General features: G+C 37.2%; 1 protein-coding gene across 9 annotated transcripts in view; it reads right to left on the reverse strand.

Moving 5' to 3' along the window:
* Positions 1-19,677, reverse strand: part of RASAL2 (RAS protein activator like 2) — a 389,739-nt gene that overhangs the window by 55,118 nt on the left and 314,944 nt on the right. For all 9 annotated transcript variants that reach the window (XM_070474030.1, XM_070474029.1, XM_070474028.1 and 6 more), the window contains one exon: positions 5,616-5,725. In XM_070474030.1, the coding sequence (XP_070330131.1) occupies positions 5,616-5,725 (110 nt within the window). The remainder of the gene's footprint in view (positions 1-5,615; positions 5,726-19,677) is intronic.

Genomic DNA, 19,677 nt, shown 5'->3' on the forward strand with positions numbered 1-19,677 from the left:
TGTGACTGGTTTCTTTCACTTTACATAAAGTTTTCAAGGTTTATCCATACTGTAGCATGTATTAGTATTCCTTTCTTTTTTTAAGACTGAATAATACTGTATTATGTGGATATATCATCTTTTGTATATCCATTCATCAGCTGATGGACATTTGGGTCATTATCATTTTGGGGCAATTATAAATAATGCTTATGAACATTCATGTACAAGCTTTTGTGGGGACATAATGTTTTCACTTCTCTGGGATAGAATTAGGAGTAGAGTTACCAGCTGAAATTGTAATAGGGGAACATAAATATCGGTATCTTTTTATCTGGTTGAGTTTCTCAAATTTGCTCTGTGATAAATGTAAGCCTGGCTGCTAGCTTTTTAGAGCTGGGTAGGAGTTGAATCTTTCCAGAGTTCTGGGGGTGAGTTCTTTTCAAGCCCTGTAATTTCCTGCTCTCTTCTTTTGCTTATTATTTCCATCCTGAAGATTACTCTCTTCATGTGTCTATTTCTCAGTTCAAATTATACTCATTTTTTTTTAAGGTATAACTCACTGCCGCTGCCCTCTAAGGTCTTTCCTGATCCACCCAACAAGAAGTAATCTTACCTCCCCTACACCATTTCTTCTTGGATATTTACTTCTTCTGTTGACTCCTTAAGGTTGGGGCTGCGTCTTTACTTCTCTATATTCCCTGGTAGATATGGCTTTCTACGCTATACATGACTCTCACAATTACCTATGTTACTGTGTGACAAGGTATTTGGTTTTTAGAAATATTATTTGGCAACATTTTACTTCTTATGTCTATGCCCCACAATTTCACAAAGGAAATTCTGGTTTAAGAATCATTATAAATTGATCTCCAAGGCAACCGTGGCACCAAATTCCATCAGGGTCTTACAGCAGAGTTTATGACTTGCAGATCATTGGCGAAACAGACCTACAGGGTCTTTTTGATGAATTAAGTCTGCATGTTAAAATAACCTTATAGTCTTTTGCACAGAAAAACTTACTGATCACATATAGTAAACCTTCTTCAGATGAAATGGACTCATTTACCACTGCTTTTCTGACATCTTTAAGCAGTAACTCGGACCTCATGAGAATAATTTTACATTTTTAAAATGTAATGAATGCTAGATAAGGTTTGTAGTTATCAATAACCTTGAAAAATTGAAAATATCATGATCACTACTTCACTATTCTTCTGATACCCCAGAGAGAATATTTCCTCCTCTTGAAGGAGAGAGAGAAAGTGAACTGAACAGCATTATAATGAGAAGTTTAATGAGAAAGAGATCCCTGGCTTCTTGAGTTCAGAGTTCTGGTCAATTTTGGACAGTTAAGCCCACAAAGACTGATATGTTGGACCAAATGAAAATCTAAAACTTCTATATAATCTAGAGACATGATTTTAAAACACAAGTAACTGACTAGATGCAAAATTTAACAATATGAGTAATAGTGGCTTACAATCCCTTGTAATAATAAAGGACTACTCCAAATCATTAGATAAAGGACAAATAGCTCAATAGAAAATGGGCAAAGGGATCAATAAGCAAGTCATAGAAGAAGAAAACTTCTGAAAAGATGTTCAACTTAGTAGGCACTAGGGAATAGAAATTAAAACAAAAAAATGTCTGCTACCTGACTTTTTTGTGAGGGGCAATACAGCATGAAGTTAAGAATGTACACTCCAGAGCTAGAATTCTTGAATTTGAATCACAGTACTGCCATTTTCTGATGTGTGACCTTGTGCAGTTCACTCATTTCTCTGTTTCAGTTCTCTCATATTCAAAATGAGGTCACGAATGTAACCAGGGTTGTTACAATGATCAAATGAGTTCATTTAAGTGACGTGCTTAGACCAGTGTAGGACACACAGTACATACTGTGTGTGTAAGTGCTAAGTCGCTTCAGTTGTGTCAGACTCTTTGTGACCCTATGGATTGTAACCCGCCAGGCCCCTCTGTCTGGGGATTCTCCAGGCAAGAATACTGGAATGGGCTGCCATGCCCTCCTCCAGGGGATCTTCACGACCCAGGGATAGAACCTGGGTCTCCTGCACTGAAGGCAGATTCTTTACCACTGAGCTATCCAGGAAGCCCAGTACATACTGTATATGTGTTTACTATTTCTACTCATCCATCATACTGATAAAATATAATGGTTGTTTGAAGAATAAAAGTAATTTTTACTATTGATGTCTAGTTGCTATACAACACTGTATTAATTTCTGTGTACAACAAAGTGACTTAGTTATATATACATATATATATATATTTTTCCCCTAATAATGTTTTCCATATGGTTTATCACAGCATATTGAATCTAGTTCCCTGTCTATACAGTAGGACCTTGTTATTTATCCATGGATAAAAGTGATCCTAATCTATGGGTGGGAATGGAAATTAGTACAGCTTTTCTGAAGAACAATTTGATATTGTATATACTTCATACTAGTAGTTCTTCAGAAATCTAACCCTATCACATAAGGAGAGAAAGGCACATAACAAAAATGGTCACTACATCTCTATTTTATGCCCAAGAATGGAGAAACAAAATATTCATCAGCAGGGAAGTGAAGTACACATGTTACAAAAAGCTGTTATTGTTAAGAAGAATTATGTAGATTTATACGACTGACATATAAAGTTGTCAAAAATATTTATTCTATAAAGTGAAGTCACAAAGTAATACATATAATATGATCCCACTTATGTGTGAAAGGCTTCCCTGGTGGCTCAGTGGTAAAGAATCTGTGTGCAATGCAGGAGACGTGGGTTCGATCCCTAGGTTGGAAAGATCTCCTGGAGAAGGAAATGGCAACTCACTCCAGTATTCTTGCCTGGGAAATCCCACGGACAGAGGAGCCTGTTGGGCTATAGCCCATGGGGTCGCAAGAGTCAGACATGATTCACTGACTAAACACTGACAACACCAGCTTTATGAAAATATGTATGCATTTATGTGTGGATTTTTAAAAAAGGGTTTGAAAATATACAAACTGTTAATGAGGTTATTTATATGGGAAGAAAAGGAAGGTGAAGAGGGACTTTTATTTTTTAAGCTGTACTTAATGTGTTGAAACTTTTTTCTTTTACACAAAGACACAAACATTTTACAGTACAATTTAGAAACTGCAAAAAGGGGCTCTTTACTAGGCTTGCCTAGAGTTTCTGTAGACTTGCTATAATAGAAATGTTTAAAAAAAAAAAAAAAGTGTTTTTCTACTTAGATTTAGACACCACATACCAGTTTGGAAGAAATGGCCTGATTTCAGCAACTGATGCATATGGCACAAGACCAAGGGTTTTTGGAAAAATCTCTTAATGACACCAGTAAGGTTACCAATTTGAAGAACTCAGTTGATTAAGATCTTGTATCTTAGTTCTATTTATCTGTGTTTTCAGATGATCTGACGGCAAGAGGATCCTTTTTTTTTTTTTTGAACTGTGATATATTTAAACTTCTAGGGAGTATATCCCCTTACAAGAAGAATAAAGTTTCTGAAAAATTTCTGTTTAGAAAACCTCTATAAATGGATTTGAAAGGCAAAAAGGATTATCTAATATTTGAGATTTATTAGCACTTTTTTTATTATGCTGTATATGAGCCAGAAAGATACTACTGTTGACGGAAGCAGAATAGCATGAAAGTCACATATAAGAATTTAAATCATTGGAAAGGCTGAAAATGTGCTGCCTATATAATAGCAATAGCAGACTCCAGGAGAATATAATCTCTTGGTAATTCAATCCAAGAATTCCTCTAGGCTACCTAAAGTAAAACAGAATAGAAGAGAGCATGGTTTGAAATGGAGAAAGTGATATTTAGTGCAAGTTTATAAAATAAAGTACACCTACAGAAAATATCCTTGTCTCTCAAGTTTATACGTGATGCTATAGAGTTTAAGGAACTGGTGATTGAATTAGGAATGTTTTAGTTGCTACACCATATCCTTGTCCTTGAAAACCAATATTCTGAAAAATCTTGTCATTCTATTTTATTGAGACTTATTTATAAAGTGATTTGAATTCTTACAATGATGAAAGTTGTAGAATAATAGGAATCTAAGGGAAAATATGAGAATATAAGATTTTTTTTAATGATTACCCTTAAACAAAGAGGTATAAAAGAGATATCTAACAATACAATTGCACTGCAATTGAACATACTTGCAAATTTCACAGAACATCTCTAAAGTGGTTCAAGGATAAGAAGAGCTGATAAAGCAGTAGCCTCTCATCAACTCAGTATAGGGGAAAAGTTACTTTATTTATAAAATAAGAGTAACTTTCTGCCTGGCAAGTCTATAATCTGCAATTATGAGATCACAATCTATGTTTCTATTTATTATTCAGGTAGCTGGAAATAATGAACTTATTACTGAAAAGAAAAAGAAACACCCAAGTATAAATAGGAGGATCATTATGAAAGGCAGACAAAAGTTTAAATCCAAGCTCTACTAATTAGCTGTGTGACTATCAGCAAGCTTCTCAATCTCTTTTGCCTTAGTTCCTCATCTCTAAAATAGTATCTAGGGTTGCATTATATGAGAGACTACATTAAAAATACTTGGCACAGAGTAAGCACTCAATAAATACTGGTGATGGTGGTGATGTGTCAAGACACAAGAGTACCATTTCCTAAATTTTGAGCATTGTGGAGACATGAATTATTACAAATGTGTCCTAGCATACATTCAATCATTTTAGAAGGCTGTTATCCTTAGAGAGCTATGCATGTGAGGTTTGCTCAAGCTGGTAGTCCTAATTATTGAAATCTAGGCTTCCTTTTTAAAAAAAAAAGAAATTTTTTTTTTTTTACTTATTTATTTGGCAGTGCTGGGTCTTAGTTGTGGCATGCAGGAGCCTTGATCTTCATTGCGGCATATGGAATCTTTAGTTGTAGTATATGGGATCTAGTTCCCTGACCAGGGATTGAACCTGGGCCCCCTGTATTGGGAGTGGAGTCTTAGCCACTCGACCACCAGGGAAATCGCAAGGCTTCCTTTTCATACATGCCTTCTAGATGTGAGTGTAAATTAATAAGGCCGAGTCCATACAGTATACACAAAGAACAAGACAACAGTGAAGACCATGGACTAAGAGCAAAGTTGCCCAAGTTTAAATACCATTTTTGCTATTTAGTAAGCAGTATAACCTTGGAACCTCCGTTTCTCAGACTTGTCATCTGTAAAATGGTGATAATATTAGTATTTCTCTTACAGGGTTATTCTAAAGATTAAACAAGATAAAGTATACAAAGCACTTAGTATAGTGCTCAGAAAATGTTTGCTATTGCCATCAGCATCCCTTAAAACCATTCTACAGAAGAAAGATACACCTTGGACCACTAGAACACACTTTGACAGAAATAGCACAACTGACTATTAAATTAGTTCTTAGGTATCTGCACACTCTCCAATGTTATAAAATTTTTAAACTGGTTTGGTATGTAAGCTAATATTTTGTACCGTGCCTCAATATGAGCAAGACAAAATACTAAATTTTTTTTATCAGTTCTCTAGGACTATCACTGATGCACAGCTAGAGAAGACCAAAATATCTTACCAAAATGCACTGTAAAACTCTTTCTGTGTTTTAAGCAAGGGAACGCCTACCTGTCATCGGTATTGCGCAGAGAGGGAAGCCGGAAGCTCGTGTTTCGGTCAAGCTTTGACTGGCTTTTGGTCCTCTTGATGGAGCCTTTCAGGCGCTTGCTGAAGAACCCCTAGAATGGAAAGGCAGATGGTGAAGGAGAAAGGACAAAAGCAGAACCTTGCCGTCTCCTAACTTGTCTGCACTGCCTCTGTAAAAGCTATTCAGATTCTTGTAACGAAGACCAGAAACAGAATCCAGCTTTTAACTTTTTAATCTGTAAAACACAGTTGCTGGAAACTAAGATAATTGGGAGAATGAGACTTTTTGATGGCACTTAAGTTCCTACTTCTTAAACTGTCTCTATACTAGCTATGGTAAAGAAACTTCTAACTTTTAAGGTCATATGTTGGTGGTCTCAACAGTGGCCTAATTTGATGTATGTCACCTTGAATATGGTATTTATGATGTTAACTTTTAAATGTAGTTTAGCTATTTTAAAATGAAATTGGTTTGTATCATTTATGAAACCAGTGAAGCACCTAGGCTGTAGAAGAACAAAGTGCCTTATAGTTTTTAGCCCCTTCTTACTTTGTGCCACTTTTACCAAACCATCCAGAGTGCCTTGAACTTCGTCCAGTCTTAGCACCTGGCAAATAATGGACATTCAAAAAAGCTTGCTGAATAAAAAAATAAATACAAGAATGAACATCAATGAGCACTTCTTTTAAGAAACAATTCTACTGTTGACAGATGAAAGGACATCTTACAGAGGTATCTCAAAATGTTTTGACAAGAGACTGTAATTCAAAGAAAAGTATTTTGATGCGTGGAAATGACTCTAATCACCTGGTGATGAATATTATTAGCTTATAGAATCTGTGTACAATAATATTTCCAAAAGGAAGAAAAAAATACTAGGCCAATAACAGCACATTAAATCTGTTATATTCTTTTAGTTACCATTAAGCCCCACTGTTTTGGAGTAAAGACTATATTAATCACAATAAGCTAGCTTATACTTATCTAATAACTTTACAATAATCTAATCTCACACAAAATATCACACACAAATTTCACACACACACAAAGTAATAATCTCACACAAAACATACTACGTATCTCTGATCAGGTCAAATATGATGGGGACCTGGCTCTATGCTGTCCTCACGCAGGGTCTTGTGCTAAGGGTGGCTCCATCTCTGTGCTTCTATAGTTGCTGCAGCAGGATAGAGGAAGTGTGGGAAATTTTGTACTTGCTCTGAAAGCTTTATGTCACTAATGGTCTCATTTTATTAAACAAAAAGTCACATGACCATGCCTAACTTCAACAGGGAAAGAATGTACAATCCAGAAAGATAAGTGGAGATATCCGGTGAAGAGCAGAGTGGACTACCACTGCTTTTCCACGCCAAGAATAGTTTGCAAACACATAAGCACTCCAAGAGAATGATGGAAATTACTTATTTGAATCAGAATTGGAACTATTTAGCCGACTGAAGAAAAATGCTTGTGTTATTTCCTGTTCTTGTAGTCCAAAGAATAAGGGCACAAACTAGAAAATACCACACAGACAAAATTCTTTAAGCTGTTTTTTATTTCCCAGGTTTTTTATCATAGGTGTATTGAGATTGATTGGAGGGAAAAAAACAAGGCTATTTTAAAAGTACTATATTTTTTAGAGACAGCCATTTGCCTGGTTTCCTGTGTAATCTTAGCATCATTAGGGAAAGTCACTGTCATTTGTTCTCCAAGGCAGAGGCTTTATTTACTACCTTCTATGATTCAATCAAGACAAGTCACCACAATTTCTTATGAATGCAGTCAGTAAGCAAGATCGAAATTTAGAGAATTCGATCAGGATCATTTATTGTTGGTTCAAAAACCACAAGCCTAAGTTGAGATTCAGCCCAAGGACCCAACTAAATACCATATATAAATACACTTCTAACAAAGTATAGTTAAGTAGTTAACTGAGAATGTACTAGTAGATGTTCACTCATATAGTACTTTATCTTTCTGTGGCACTTTTATATCATACTTCATATTTTAATCCATTTATTTATTAAATATTTACTTCATACGTATATGGTACAAAGCATTGTAACAGCTATTGTAAGGGTATCAAAGATTAAATAAAATCCCAGCCTGCCTGGCTGTCTCTAAGAAATATAGTACTTTTTAAATAGCCTTGTTTCTTTCCCTCCAATCAATCTCAATCCCTGCCCTCAAAAGGCCTACAGTTTGATACAGGACTAGAAATAAATATAAATATATATAATACAACACGTATTAGGAAGGTACATGTTCTTAATGCCTGACATATTTAATCACAAAATAAAACTATCTTATTTCTTTGAATCTAGGACACCAGTGATTGTCACACCATTATTTTATGTATACTAAGAAAAAAAGCTGCCAATTAAACTATAACAAAATGACTTATCACTTAGACTCCTTATTTTGCATTAAAGAAGTTGTTTTTTAATGACTTAGGTTGGCAGGTTTTGTCATATATCACATAGTATACACAAAGAAAGAACATACACAAAACTGGTTAAGGTATTTAACGCTTCTTCATTCTTCTGAACTATTTTTTTGACTCAGAGTAGTTGTTGTTCATGTTTTCCCACAAAATACCAGGATATATTCTCTCTTTCAAGAACACTGATGATGAATGGCACGTTTTAAGAGATAATATATGGAGATGTTAAATGTGAAAAAATTTATATCTCAGAATTGATGAAACATGGTATTATTTTAGAGAGGTACATAGGAAATTATTTCAGGAGTTTAGAGAAAGAAGAGGTTGCATCATCTATTGAAATGAAGGGAAATTATGTGGAAGAAGTGGTATATGCTAGGTCCAGAAGGAAGACATGATTTGGATTTGAAGGCACTGAGGAGCAAGGGTACTATATGGAACACAGCATGAGAAGAACAACACACAGAACAACAACATTAAGTAGATGTAGTTTGGGTGGTAAATTATGAGTTGTAACGACAAATAAGATTGGAAAGTTGATTTGTCCAGCTATTAATGTATAACTGGCAGAGAGGAGATACCCCACGTCCAAGGTCAGGAGCGGCAGCTGTGCTTTGCTGGAGCAGCCGTGAAGAGATACCCCACGTCCGAGGTAAGAGAAACCCAAGTAAGATGGTAGGTGCTGAGAGAGGGCATCCGAGGGCAGACAGACTGAAATCACAATCACAGAAAACTAGCCAATCTGATCACAGCACCACAGCTTGTCTAACTCAATGAAACTAGGTCATGCCGTGTGGGGTCACCCAAGATGGATGGGTCATGGTGGAGAGGTCTGACAGAATGTGGTCCACTGGAGAAGGGAATGGCAAAACACTTCAATATTCTTGCCTCGAGAACCCCATGAACAGTATGAAAAGGCAAAATGATAGGATACTGAAAGAGAAACTCCCCAGGTCAGTAGGTGCCCAATATGCTACTGGAGATCAGTGGAGAAATAACTTAAGAAAAAATGAAGGGGTGGAGCCAAAGCAAAAACACCACCCAGTTGTGGATGTGACAGGATAGAAGCAAGGTCTGATGCTGTAAAGAGTAATATTTGCATAGGAACCTGGAATGTTAGGTCTATGAATCAAGGCACATTGGAAGTGGTTGTTGACATTCTAGGAATCAGTGAACTAAAATGGACTGGAATGGGTGAATTTAACTCAGATGACCATTATATCTATTACTGTGGGCAGGAACCCCTTAGAAGAAATGGAGTAGCCCTCATAGTCAACAAGAGTCCGAAATGCAGTACTTGGATGCAATCTCAAAAACAACAGAATGATCTCTGTTCGTTTCCAAGGCAAACCATTCAATATCATGGTAATCCGAGTCTATGCCCCAACCAGTAACGCTGAAGAAGCTAAAGTTGAACAGTTCTATGAAGACCTACAATACCCTTTAGAATTAACACCCAAAAAAGATGTCCTCTTCATTATGGGGACTTGAATACAAAAGTAGGAAGTCAAGAAACACATGGAGTAACAGGCAAATTTGGCCTTGGAGTACAGCATGAAGCAGGGCAAAGGCTAATAGAGTTTTGCCAAGAGAAAGCACTGGTCATAGCAAACACCCTCTTCCAACAACTCTACACATGGACATCACCAGATGGCCAATCTGAAATCAGATTGATTATATTCTTTGCAGACAAAGATGGAGAAGCTCTATACAGTCAGCAAAAAACAAGACCGGGAGCCGGCTGTGGCTCAGATCATGAACTCCTTATTACCAAATTCAGACTTAAATTGAAGAAAGTCGGGAAAACCACTAGACCATTCAAGTATGACCTAAATCAAATCCCTTACAATTATACAGTAGAAGTGAGAAATAGATTTAAGGGACTAGATCTGAAAGACAGAGTGCCTGATGAACTATGGACGGAGGTTCGTGACATTGTACAGGAGACAGGGATCAAGGACATCCCCAAGCAAAAGAAATGCAAAAAAGCAAAATGGCTGCCTGAGGAGGCCTTACAAATAGCTGTGGAAAGAAGAGAAGCAAAAGGAAAAGGAGAAAAGGAAAGATATACCCATTTGAATGCAGAGTTCCAAAGAATAGCAAGGAGAGATAAGAAAGCCTTCCTCACTGATCAGCGTAAAGAAACAGAGGAAAACAATAGAATGGGAAAGACTAGAGATTTCTTTAAGAAAATCAGAGATACCAAGGGAACACTTCATCCAAAGATGGACTCAATAAAGGACAGAAATGGTATGGACCTAAAAGCAGAAGATATTAAGAACAGGTGGCAAGAATACACAGAACTGTACAAAAAAGATCTTCATGACCCAGATAATCCTGATGGTGTGATCACTTACCTAGAACCAGACATCCTGGAATGTGAAATCAAGTGGGCCTTAGGAAGCATCACTACAGCCAAAGCTACTAGTGGAGGTGATGAAATTCTAGTTGAGCTATTTCAAATCCTAAAAGATGATGCTGTGAAAATGCTGCATTCAATATGCCAGCAAATTTGGAAAACTCAGCAGTGGCCACAGGACTGGAAAAGGTCCATTTTCACTCCAATCCCTAAGAAAGGAAATGCCAAAGAACGCTCAAACTACCACACAATTGCACTCATCTCACATGCTAGGAAAGTAATGCTCAAAATTCTCCAAGCCAGGCTTCAGCAATATGTGAACCATGAACTTCCAGATGTTCAAGCTGGATTTAGAAGGCACAGGAACCAGAGATCAAATTGCCAACATCTGCTGGATCATTGAAAAAGCAAGAAAGTTCCAGAAAAATATCTATTTCTGCTTTATTGACTATGCCAAAGCCTTTGACTGTGTGGATCACAATAAACTGTGGGACATTCTTAAAGAGATGGGAATACCAGACCACCTTACCTGCCTCCTGAAAAATCTGTATGCAGGCCAGGAAGCAACAGTTAGAAATGAATATGGAACAACAGACTGGTTCCAAATAGGAAAAGGAGTACATCAAGGCTGTATATTGTCACCCTGCTTATTTAACTTATATGCAGACTGCATCATGAGAAACGCTGGGCTGGATGAAGCACAAGCTGGAATCAAGATTGCTGGGAGAAATATCAATAAGCTCAGATATGCAGATGATACCACCCTTATGGCAGAAAGTGAAGAAGAACTAAAGAGCCTCTTGATGAAAGTGAAAGAGGAGAGTGAAATGTTGGCTTAAAGCTCAACATTCAGAAAACTAAGATCATGGCATCCGGTCCCATCACTTCATGCCAAATAAGTGGAGAAACAGTGGAAACAGTGGCTGACTTTATTTTTCTGGGCTCCAAAATCACTGCAGATGGTGACTGCAGTCATGAAATTAAAAGATGCTTACTCCTTGGAAGGGAAGTTATGACCAACCTAGACAGCATATTAAAAAGCAGAAACATTACATAGTCAACAAAGGTCTGTCTAGTCAAGGCTATATTTCCAGTAGTCATGTATGGATGTGAGAGTTGGACTCTAAAGAAAGTTGAGCACAGAAGAATTGATGCTTTTGAACTGTGTTGTCAGAGAAGACTCTTGAGAGTCCCCTGGACTGCAAGAAGATCCAACCAGTCCATCCTAAAGGAGATCAGTCCTGAGTGTTCATTGGAAGAACTGATGTTGAAGCTGAAATTCCAATACTTTGGCCACCTGATGCGAAGAGTTGAATTATTTGAAAAGACTCTAATGTTGGGAAAGATTGAAGGCAGGAGGAGAAGGGAACGACAGAGGATGAGATGATTGGATGGCATCATTGACTCAATGGACATGCGTTTGGGTAAACTCCAGGAGTTGGTGATGGACAGGGAGACCTGGCATGCTACGTTCCATGGGGTCGCAAAGAGTCGGACATGACTGAGCGACTGAAGTGAACTGAACTGATAATGCTGTATCTATCTTAACATCCACCACAGAGATTAAACTGTAATAAGTGCTCAATAAATAAATCTCACAACTATATCCAATCAATTATGGTTGTTGATGGAATACAGATAAGGGAAATTGTAAAACAGCCCAGAGTGGTTGGTGAGGTAGTATAAGCTACTACAAAATTCTGTTTTCATTTCCTTGATGTAACTGAATTATGGTTTTCATCTGAGAAGACTATTTAGCTCTAAGCTTGGCTCCTTCTATACCTTTGCCTGGACCATCCAGGGTGCACTGAGCCTTCCAGCAACATTATTCCCTTTGGGAAGCCTCAGAGTGTATGGTATGTCCTCTTGCCCACCAGCCCCTCTGAGCAATTCCTTATACACAGGTCAGTAGGTTCTGTACTGTGAACAGCCCTGGCTACAGCTGAGTGGATGGGAATAATTGACCTAAAGGTACCTAAGAGAATAGTTCTGGTTAAGAGTTCTACCTGTAGGATGTGGTAACATCTGGTAGACACTAACTGCTCTAGCCTGATCCCTGGCCATTCCCTGCTTTGTGCTTTAGATGCCAGCAACTGTAAAAGCCTCCAATTTGTCATGGATCTCTACTACTGATCATATTCCCTCCCTCTTCCCTGGTTAAGTAATCCTTTCAGACTAGGCTGAGCCATGATCTCCTCTAAGGTATCTATTTTGGCAATCCCTGACTCTGCTGTAGATTAGGTGTCTCTCCCATGTGATTCCAAGAATCTATAAATATAGTCAGTGTTACATTTAGCACCCTGCATACCCACTAATGTGTTAACAGTCTTCCCTATTAAATTTTGAACTTCTCAGGACAGGGACTAAACAATTTTTGCATTCCTGGGCAAGGCTGGTATCTGGCATCTAGTAGGGGCCCAATGTATGTTTGTAGAACTGAAATTAAATAGGCAGTGAAATGAATAAAACCCATCATGGTGTTTTTGGTACAAGTGCCATCATGGAGAGAATAGGGAACCCTGAGTCAGGAAATACGGCTTCAAATCCTGGCTCAAATTTCTCCTAGTTGCATGACACTGGACAAATCATAACTTTGAGGTTTCAGATTTCTTAGAGGTAAAATGAGGATTAAAAATTTCTCTTCCTAAGGCCATCTCAAAGAATAAGATAACTGAATGCAAAAGTGCTTTTAAAGTAATGGAAAATGGGTACCTATAAGTATTAATTGAACATAAATCTAGGATGAGAGACTATTGAACAGGTTAGGTGAAATCATGATTTTTTTCCTTCCAGAAACTACTGCAACAAAGAAAGGAAAGCAAACTAAAAATAATACCCACAATATCAGGGATTTGGGGTTATTTTGCTCAGTGATATATGACAGTGCCTGTAAGTGATACTTGGTATATCCTAAGTGTTCAGTAAACATTTGTTGGCTGAATGAATTTATTGAAGACTTCCTGGGTTATCAAGCACTGGCCATGTGCTTTCCAGTATGTGGTAACATTTAATTCATGGAACAACTCAACAAAGTAGGTATTCAATAACTTGATTTAGGTAATAGAGTTAATAGATGAAGAGTCAGAATTTAAACCCAGTCTAATGCTAGTACTGAAGAAGCTTTATTTATTCATATATTTATTTGTCAGATACTTGAGGCACTTGAGATATATCAATGAACAAAATAAACAAAAATCTTTTCCTTCATTAATCCTACATACCAGCAGAAGGAAACAGACAATAAACAAAGAACAAAGTAAATTAACAAAAGAAAAGCACTGTAAAAAAAAGAGCTGTGTAAAGAGGATTGGGAATACAAAGTGGTCATGGCAGACCTTATGAAGATTATATTGAATAAAGACTTGAAGGAGGTGAGTCAGCCTTGATACTTCCAGCAGATACTGGAAGGGAAAAGCATTCTAGGCAATGCGACTAGGCTCGGCAAAGGCTTTAAGGCAAAAGCATGCCTGGTATGATCAAAAAAAGAGTCAAGAAGTCACTGAGGCTGGAATGGAGAAAGCAGTAAGAAAGAGTTGTGGGGAATGAGGTCAGAGAGGTAGCAGGCTGGTGCTAGTCTGGGTAGTGGGGTAGGTGGTATGGTGTGTAGATCCTGGAGGCCACTGTAAGGACCTCACCTTGTGCTCTGATTTCTAAGGAAATCTACAATGAGAGGCAAGACGATTCAAAGCAGTCATAAATAAGTATTTCCTTTTCTGAGAAAAATACTTTCAGCTATGAAACTTTAATATGATTCTGAGCAGGAATGTGCAATATATGAGCAGTTCATCTTCTTCATGAACAGCTGATCACTATCTATCAATAGCCGAGATATGGAGAAGTTCTCTGGCTTTTCCCAAGTCACACAGCTGCCGAGTGGCAGAGTAAAGCTTTAAGTTCAGGTGGTCTGACTCTGGAACTCTTGCTTTTTAACCATAATGTTGTACTAATTCTCTACATTCTAATTTCTCTTCAAATACTCTAAGCACTATAGTATAATGCATTTTCCCCATGTATACTATACTTAAATTTTACATGTATCTTATTATAGAATTATACATCACAAAGAGACAGAAATGTAATATGACAATTCAAAAATATGACAGAAAAATAGAAAACAAATTAAAAACCTCCACTAATGTGGCATTTGACTTAGAAAAATTTGCTCCTAAGGCTCCTATCTATAAAATTAAACTAGAGTAAAATTGAAATCCTGCTGAAATTACTTTTAGATGTAACTGATTCTATGGTCACTGAGAAAAAAAATCCAAATATAAAATTTTAAAATAGATGAATACCAGTTAGGAAAATCTCCCTCTCTCTTTCACATAAAGTTATGATATCTATGTCTTATGTTAATTTGAAGAGTAAATGATACTCCTATAAATGTACCCTAAAAATCCTATAGTATAAATGCAAACAAAGGAGAAGACTACAAATAAACTTGATTTCGTCTTTTTAAATGACCCAAACCTAATCTGAAAGAACACCAGTAAAACCCTTCAAACAAACCCTACCCCATCCAAGTCTCCTTTGAAATGCTCTCTGCTACCATTTACAGTTCTTAAAAATAGTAAAAAGCTTACTGTTTTAAACAACAACACTGTCATGGCAATTGATACAACTAAAATGACTTAGATTAAGAAGTCCGTACTCTTTTTTTTGTCAAAATAAGGCTTAAAATTAGCAACAGCCAGTGAAAGAGAAAAAGTCAAATGGTGTCTTTCTCTGGAGCTTGGTAAATGTTAAGATAGCGATAAAAGTGGTTCACCACCTACAAATTGGAATAACCCCCAAAAGACTGAACTTGGCTATCAGGGCATGATTGGTAACTGAAATAAAACTGCTGCTATGCAACCGCTCTCAGAAGCCTCAGTGGTGGTAATCAGAGACACTGACTTTCGGGCGTCCTAGCACTGCTGCTGTTCCCTTAAGACGTGGAGAAGTAGCAGAGAGACATGTCATCACCTTTCACACACACACACACACACACACACACACACACACAGTAGTGTGCAACAGAACCCTGCTTTAATACTGCTCGAGACTTTTCCATATCAGTGACCACACAACGATTCTAGGTGATTAAGTAATTTTAATAGCAGTTCCTTAAAATGTTCTACGACTCAAACCAAGAAAATGTCACCTTGTCAACTAGAATGAACCCAGGTGAGAACTGTTTTTATCCTTGCTTTTTAAGTTTCAGTTCAATTAGTAAATTAGCCTCTGTGTGTTTTGTATATTTTAGCTGTCCATATTACTGTGGTCCATAATTATCTAAGAAGAAGGGCTATGTCATCCATAACTGACTCCCTTGCTTGTTCTCCTAATGTAACTTAGGAACTTGTAGGTGTTTGATAAATGTTAACTAAAATCTAACTGTAGAAAGCTAACAAGGAAAAAGGAAAAGGAAGGGTAACTGAAAATGTCAAACTTTACTTTTCAGTTATAATATTTTACTTAATCTTCCAGTTGTTGGAAGTCGAAACAGAAAGGGAAACTCCAGGTAACAAGGATAATAACAAAACAATAAACAGTTACACAGTGCTTTATAGTTAATAAGCAGTTTCAGTGTGAGTAATTTCTCCTCTAGTGGGGCTTTCTGATTTACAGTTATTTGTTTTGTTTTTGTTTGTCTACAAATTTGAGCATCACAGAGAAAAAGAAAAGGTTCTATCATAAATTACAATTGTTTTTCTAGTGCAGAGCTGATGAATCAGAATCTCTGGTGTGAAGCAGCCATCTGCATTTTTGACATGCATCCAATGATTCTCTTTTGTTAAAGAAGTGAAACTTTTATTATGAAACTCTTAAACATACAAAAGCACAGAAGTTAATAGAGTGAACATGTATGCACTATCTAAACTATGCTAATGATATTATTAGATTATATTGAAATATGAAAGTAAAATAGTACTATATAACATTATAACTGTTATGCGTGTGTGCATGCTGTCTTTCCAGTCGTGTCCAGTTCTTTTCGACCCTACAAACTGCAGCCCGCCAGGTTCCTCCATACATGGGATTCTCCAGGCAAGAATACTGGAGGGGGTCGCCACGCTCTCCTCCAGCAGGTCTTTCTGACCCAGGGACTGAAACCACGTCTCATGTGTCTTCTGCATTGGCAGGTGGGTTCTTTAACACTAGTGTCACCTGGGAAGCCCCGTAATTACTATATATAGCATCATAATATAACTTATTGATATGCTTATCACTAGAATATATAAAGCATACCTTCTCTATCCCCAACAATTTGCTTTAAAGATTTATCTTCACTTGATACAACATTGTTATGCCAGATTTCTTTTGATTATTATCTTCCAGTTAAAGTTTGTAAACTTTTATTTTCAACTTTTTATATTATGCTTTAAATATATCTTTTCTATTAAAAATTAGATTCATAGAAGTATAATTTATAAACAAAATTCACTATTTTTTAGGAATACAGTTTGATGACTTTTGACTAATGTGAACTACTGCAGTTGAGATACAGAATATTTCTATCACTCAAAGAATTTATCTGTTTCCCTTTATAGTCAATCCATTCCTCTTCCCTCAGCCCTTAGAAATCACTAATCTGATTTGTTCCTATAGTTTCATCTGTTCTAGAATGTTATATAAATGGAATTATGTGGTAAGGAGTCTTCTTTCACTTAGCATACTGTTTTTGAAATTTATCCATATTGGCTCATGTGTTACTCATTGCTTCCTTTTTATTCCACTGTACAGATGTACCAAAACTGGTTTACCCATTTGCCAACCAATGGACTTTTGGGATGTTTTCATTTTGGATCCATTAAGAATAAATCTGCTAAAAATTTTTGTAAACAAGTCTTTACTTTTTAACAAGAGTTAAAAGCCATTGGAAATTCACAGAGGAGTAGCAGAAAAGAAATGGTGACTAACATAAATACATCAATGAGGTGAGTAGGGGGGCAGAATCTTGAGAAGGGAAGGAATCTCTGATATTTTTTCCTTTACGTTTGGAAAAATAGTACAGAGAGTTTTCCTTTGTCCAGCTTCATCTAACACTAACATCTTATGTAACCTTAGAATTATTATGACTTTCCAGGTGACTCAGTGGTCAAGAATACACCTGCCAATGCAGGAGACACAGGAGATGGGGGTTTCATTCCTGGGTCAGGGAGATTCCCTGGAGGAAGAAATGACAACACACTCTAGCCCTCTTGCCTGGGAAATCCCATGGACGGAGGAGCGTGGCGGACTACAGTCCTTGGGGTCGCAAAGAGCTGGACATGACTTAGTGACTGAGCATGCACATAATTATGACAACTAGGAAATTAACACAGTTACCATACTTAAGATAGGCTGGGATCTAGGACCCTTTGCTGCAGTGCTAGGACCTGGATAAGCATGTCCTCCAGCAACAAAATACAAAGAAACTATAAGGAACTAAAAATAACTGCATACATGTAACAAGTGCAGTTGGGACAAATTATGAACAACAAGATACAAAAAGACCAAAAACCCAAATGCCACTTCTGAGGAGCTGGGAGCAAAGGCAGTGTACTATGGATGCTCCCTGCACACAGCACCACAACGGGGTGGGCAGACTACCTTCCCTGTACTCACCCTGCCCCTCACTCCATGTAAGAACCAGCTCACCTGCCCCATAAGGAGACAGCAAGGGAAATTATTATCTGCTTTCACTCCCTCCTGCTGCAACAGGGCCCCGATAGAGCCCTGTCTGAACTTCTTGTCTTTTCTATCAGTTACTACTGATTAAGGTCAAGAACCGTGGTCAGTGACATACTGACTGAAATAAAGAATTCTAATTTCACCAGTTTATCACTGTACTAGTTTTCTATTGCTGCTGTAACAAATTACCACAAACACAGCGACTTAAACAGTACAAATTTATTATAATTCTGTAGGTCAGAAGTTCAACAGAGGTATCATCTGGCTAAAATCAAGGTGTCAGCAAGGCTTTATTCCTCTCTGAAGGCTCTATGGGAGAATGTGTTTTTTGCCTTTTCCAGCATCTTAAGGTCACTCATATTCCTTGGCTGGTGGTCGTCTTCCTCCATCTTCAAAGCTAGCAATGTTGTATCTCTCTTAAATGTTCTCAATTTCTAAGGCCTTCTGTTACTTGCCTGGGAAATTCCATGAACAGAGGAGCCTGGCAGGCTACAGTCCATAGGGTCGCAGGCATCAGTCACAACAAAGCAACTAAACCACTACCACTACCTGTTACTACAATGAAACCACCTGGATAATCTAGGATACTCTTCCCACCTTGAGGTCATTAGCCTTAACCACATCTGCAACAGCCTCTTTTGCCATATATGGCAATCTATTACTAGATTCTGCACATTAGGATATGTATATCTTTGAGAGTCCATTACGCTACCTTGCACACATAATTCATGTAATTCGTTTCTTATGGGTGGACATTTAGGTTATTTCCAACATTTTACAATTATAAACGATGCTGCAAGGAATACTTCATATATATGTATTTTCATAATGGTGCAGGCTTTATTTTGAAGGCAGACAGCTAAAAGTGGGACTGCTGGATGGAAAGGTGCATGTGTAGATTTGCCAAAAATCCCCTCTAGAAGGGCTGCACCAGTGTGCATTCCCATCAGCAATATATGAGAGTGTTTGCCTCCCATAACCTCACCAACTGAATTTATCATACTCGACAGTTTTTGGTAGCTAAAACATGAGGTAATATCTTTATGCTGTTTTGATCTGCATTTCTGATTGTGAGTATGAATGTCATTATTATATGTTCAGAACAATTTTTATAGTTTTTGAGAATTATCTATTCATCTCTTTTTTCAATTTTTCTATTGAGGTTTTGATCATTTGTCTCTCATTTTTAAGTGCTGATATCTATATGTTGTGCATCGGTCAGCTGTCTTTTAACTTGATGATGCTTTTTTAACATGTATTAAAAATTTTTTTTTCTTTTGCCTCTGGCTTTTCAGTAACCATTCATTAAAGAAGAGTGCTTTTTTTAAAAGTAAAGAGGAATTCCTCTGTGCTTTCTTCTAGTAGTTGTATGGTTTATTTTTTACACTTAGATCCCTAATCCATTTGGAGTTGACTTTCATGGAAGGTAAGAGATACATCTCACATTTAATTTCATCTTTTTTTCCAAAATGGCCACTCAGTTGTCCCTACACTATTTATTTTGAATACCAACTCCTCACAAAATCCTTCTTGATTTCGATAGTAAGAGTTAGTCTCTCAATTTTAATTACCTAAGATCTTTTGT

Source organism: Odocoileus virginianus, chromosome 11, assembly GCF_023699985.2.
Source record: "Odocoileus virginianus isolate 20LAN1187 ecotype Illinois chromosome 11, Ovbor_1.2, whole genome shotgun sequence".
NCBI classification, from domain to species: domain Eukaryota; kingdom Metazoa; phylum Chordata; class Mammalia; order Artiodactyla; family Cervidae; genus Odocoileus; species Odocoileus virginianus.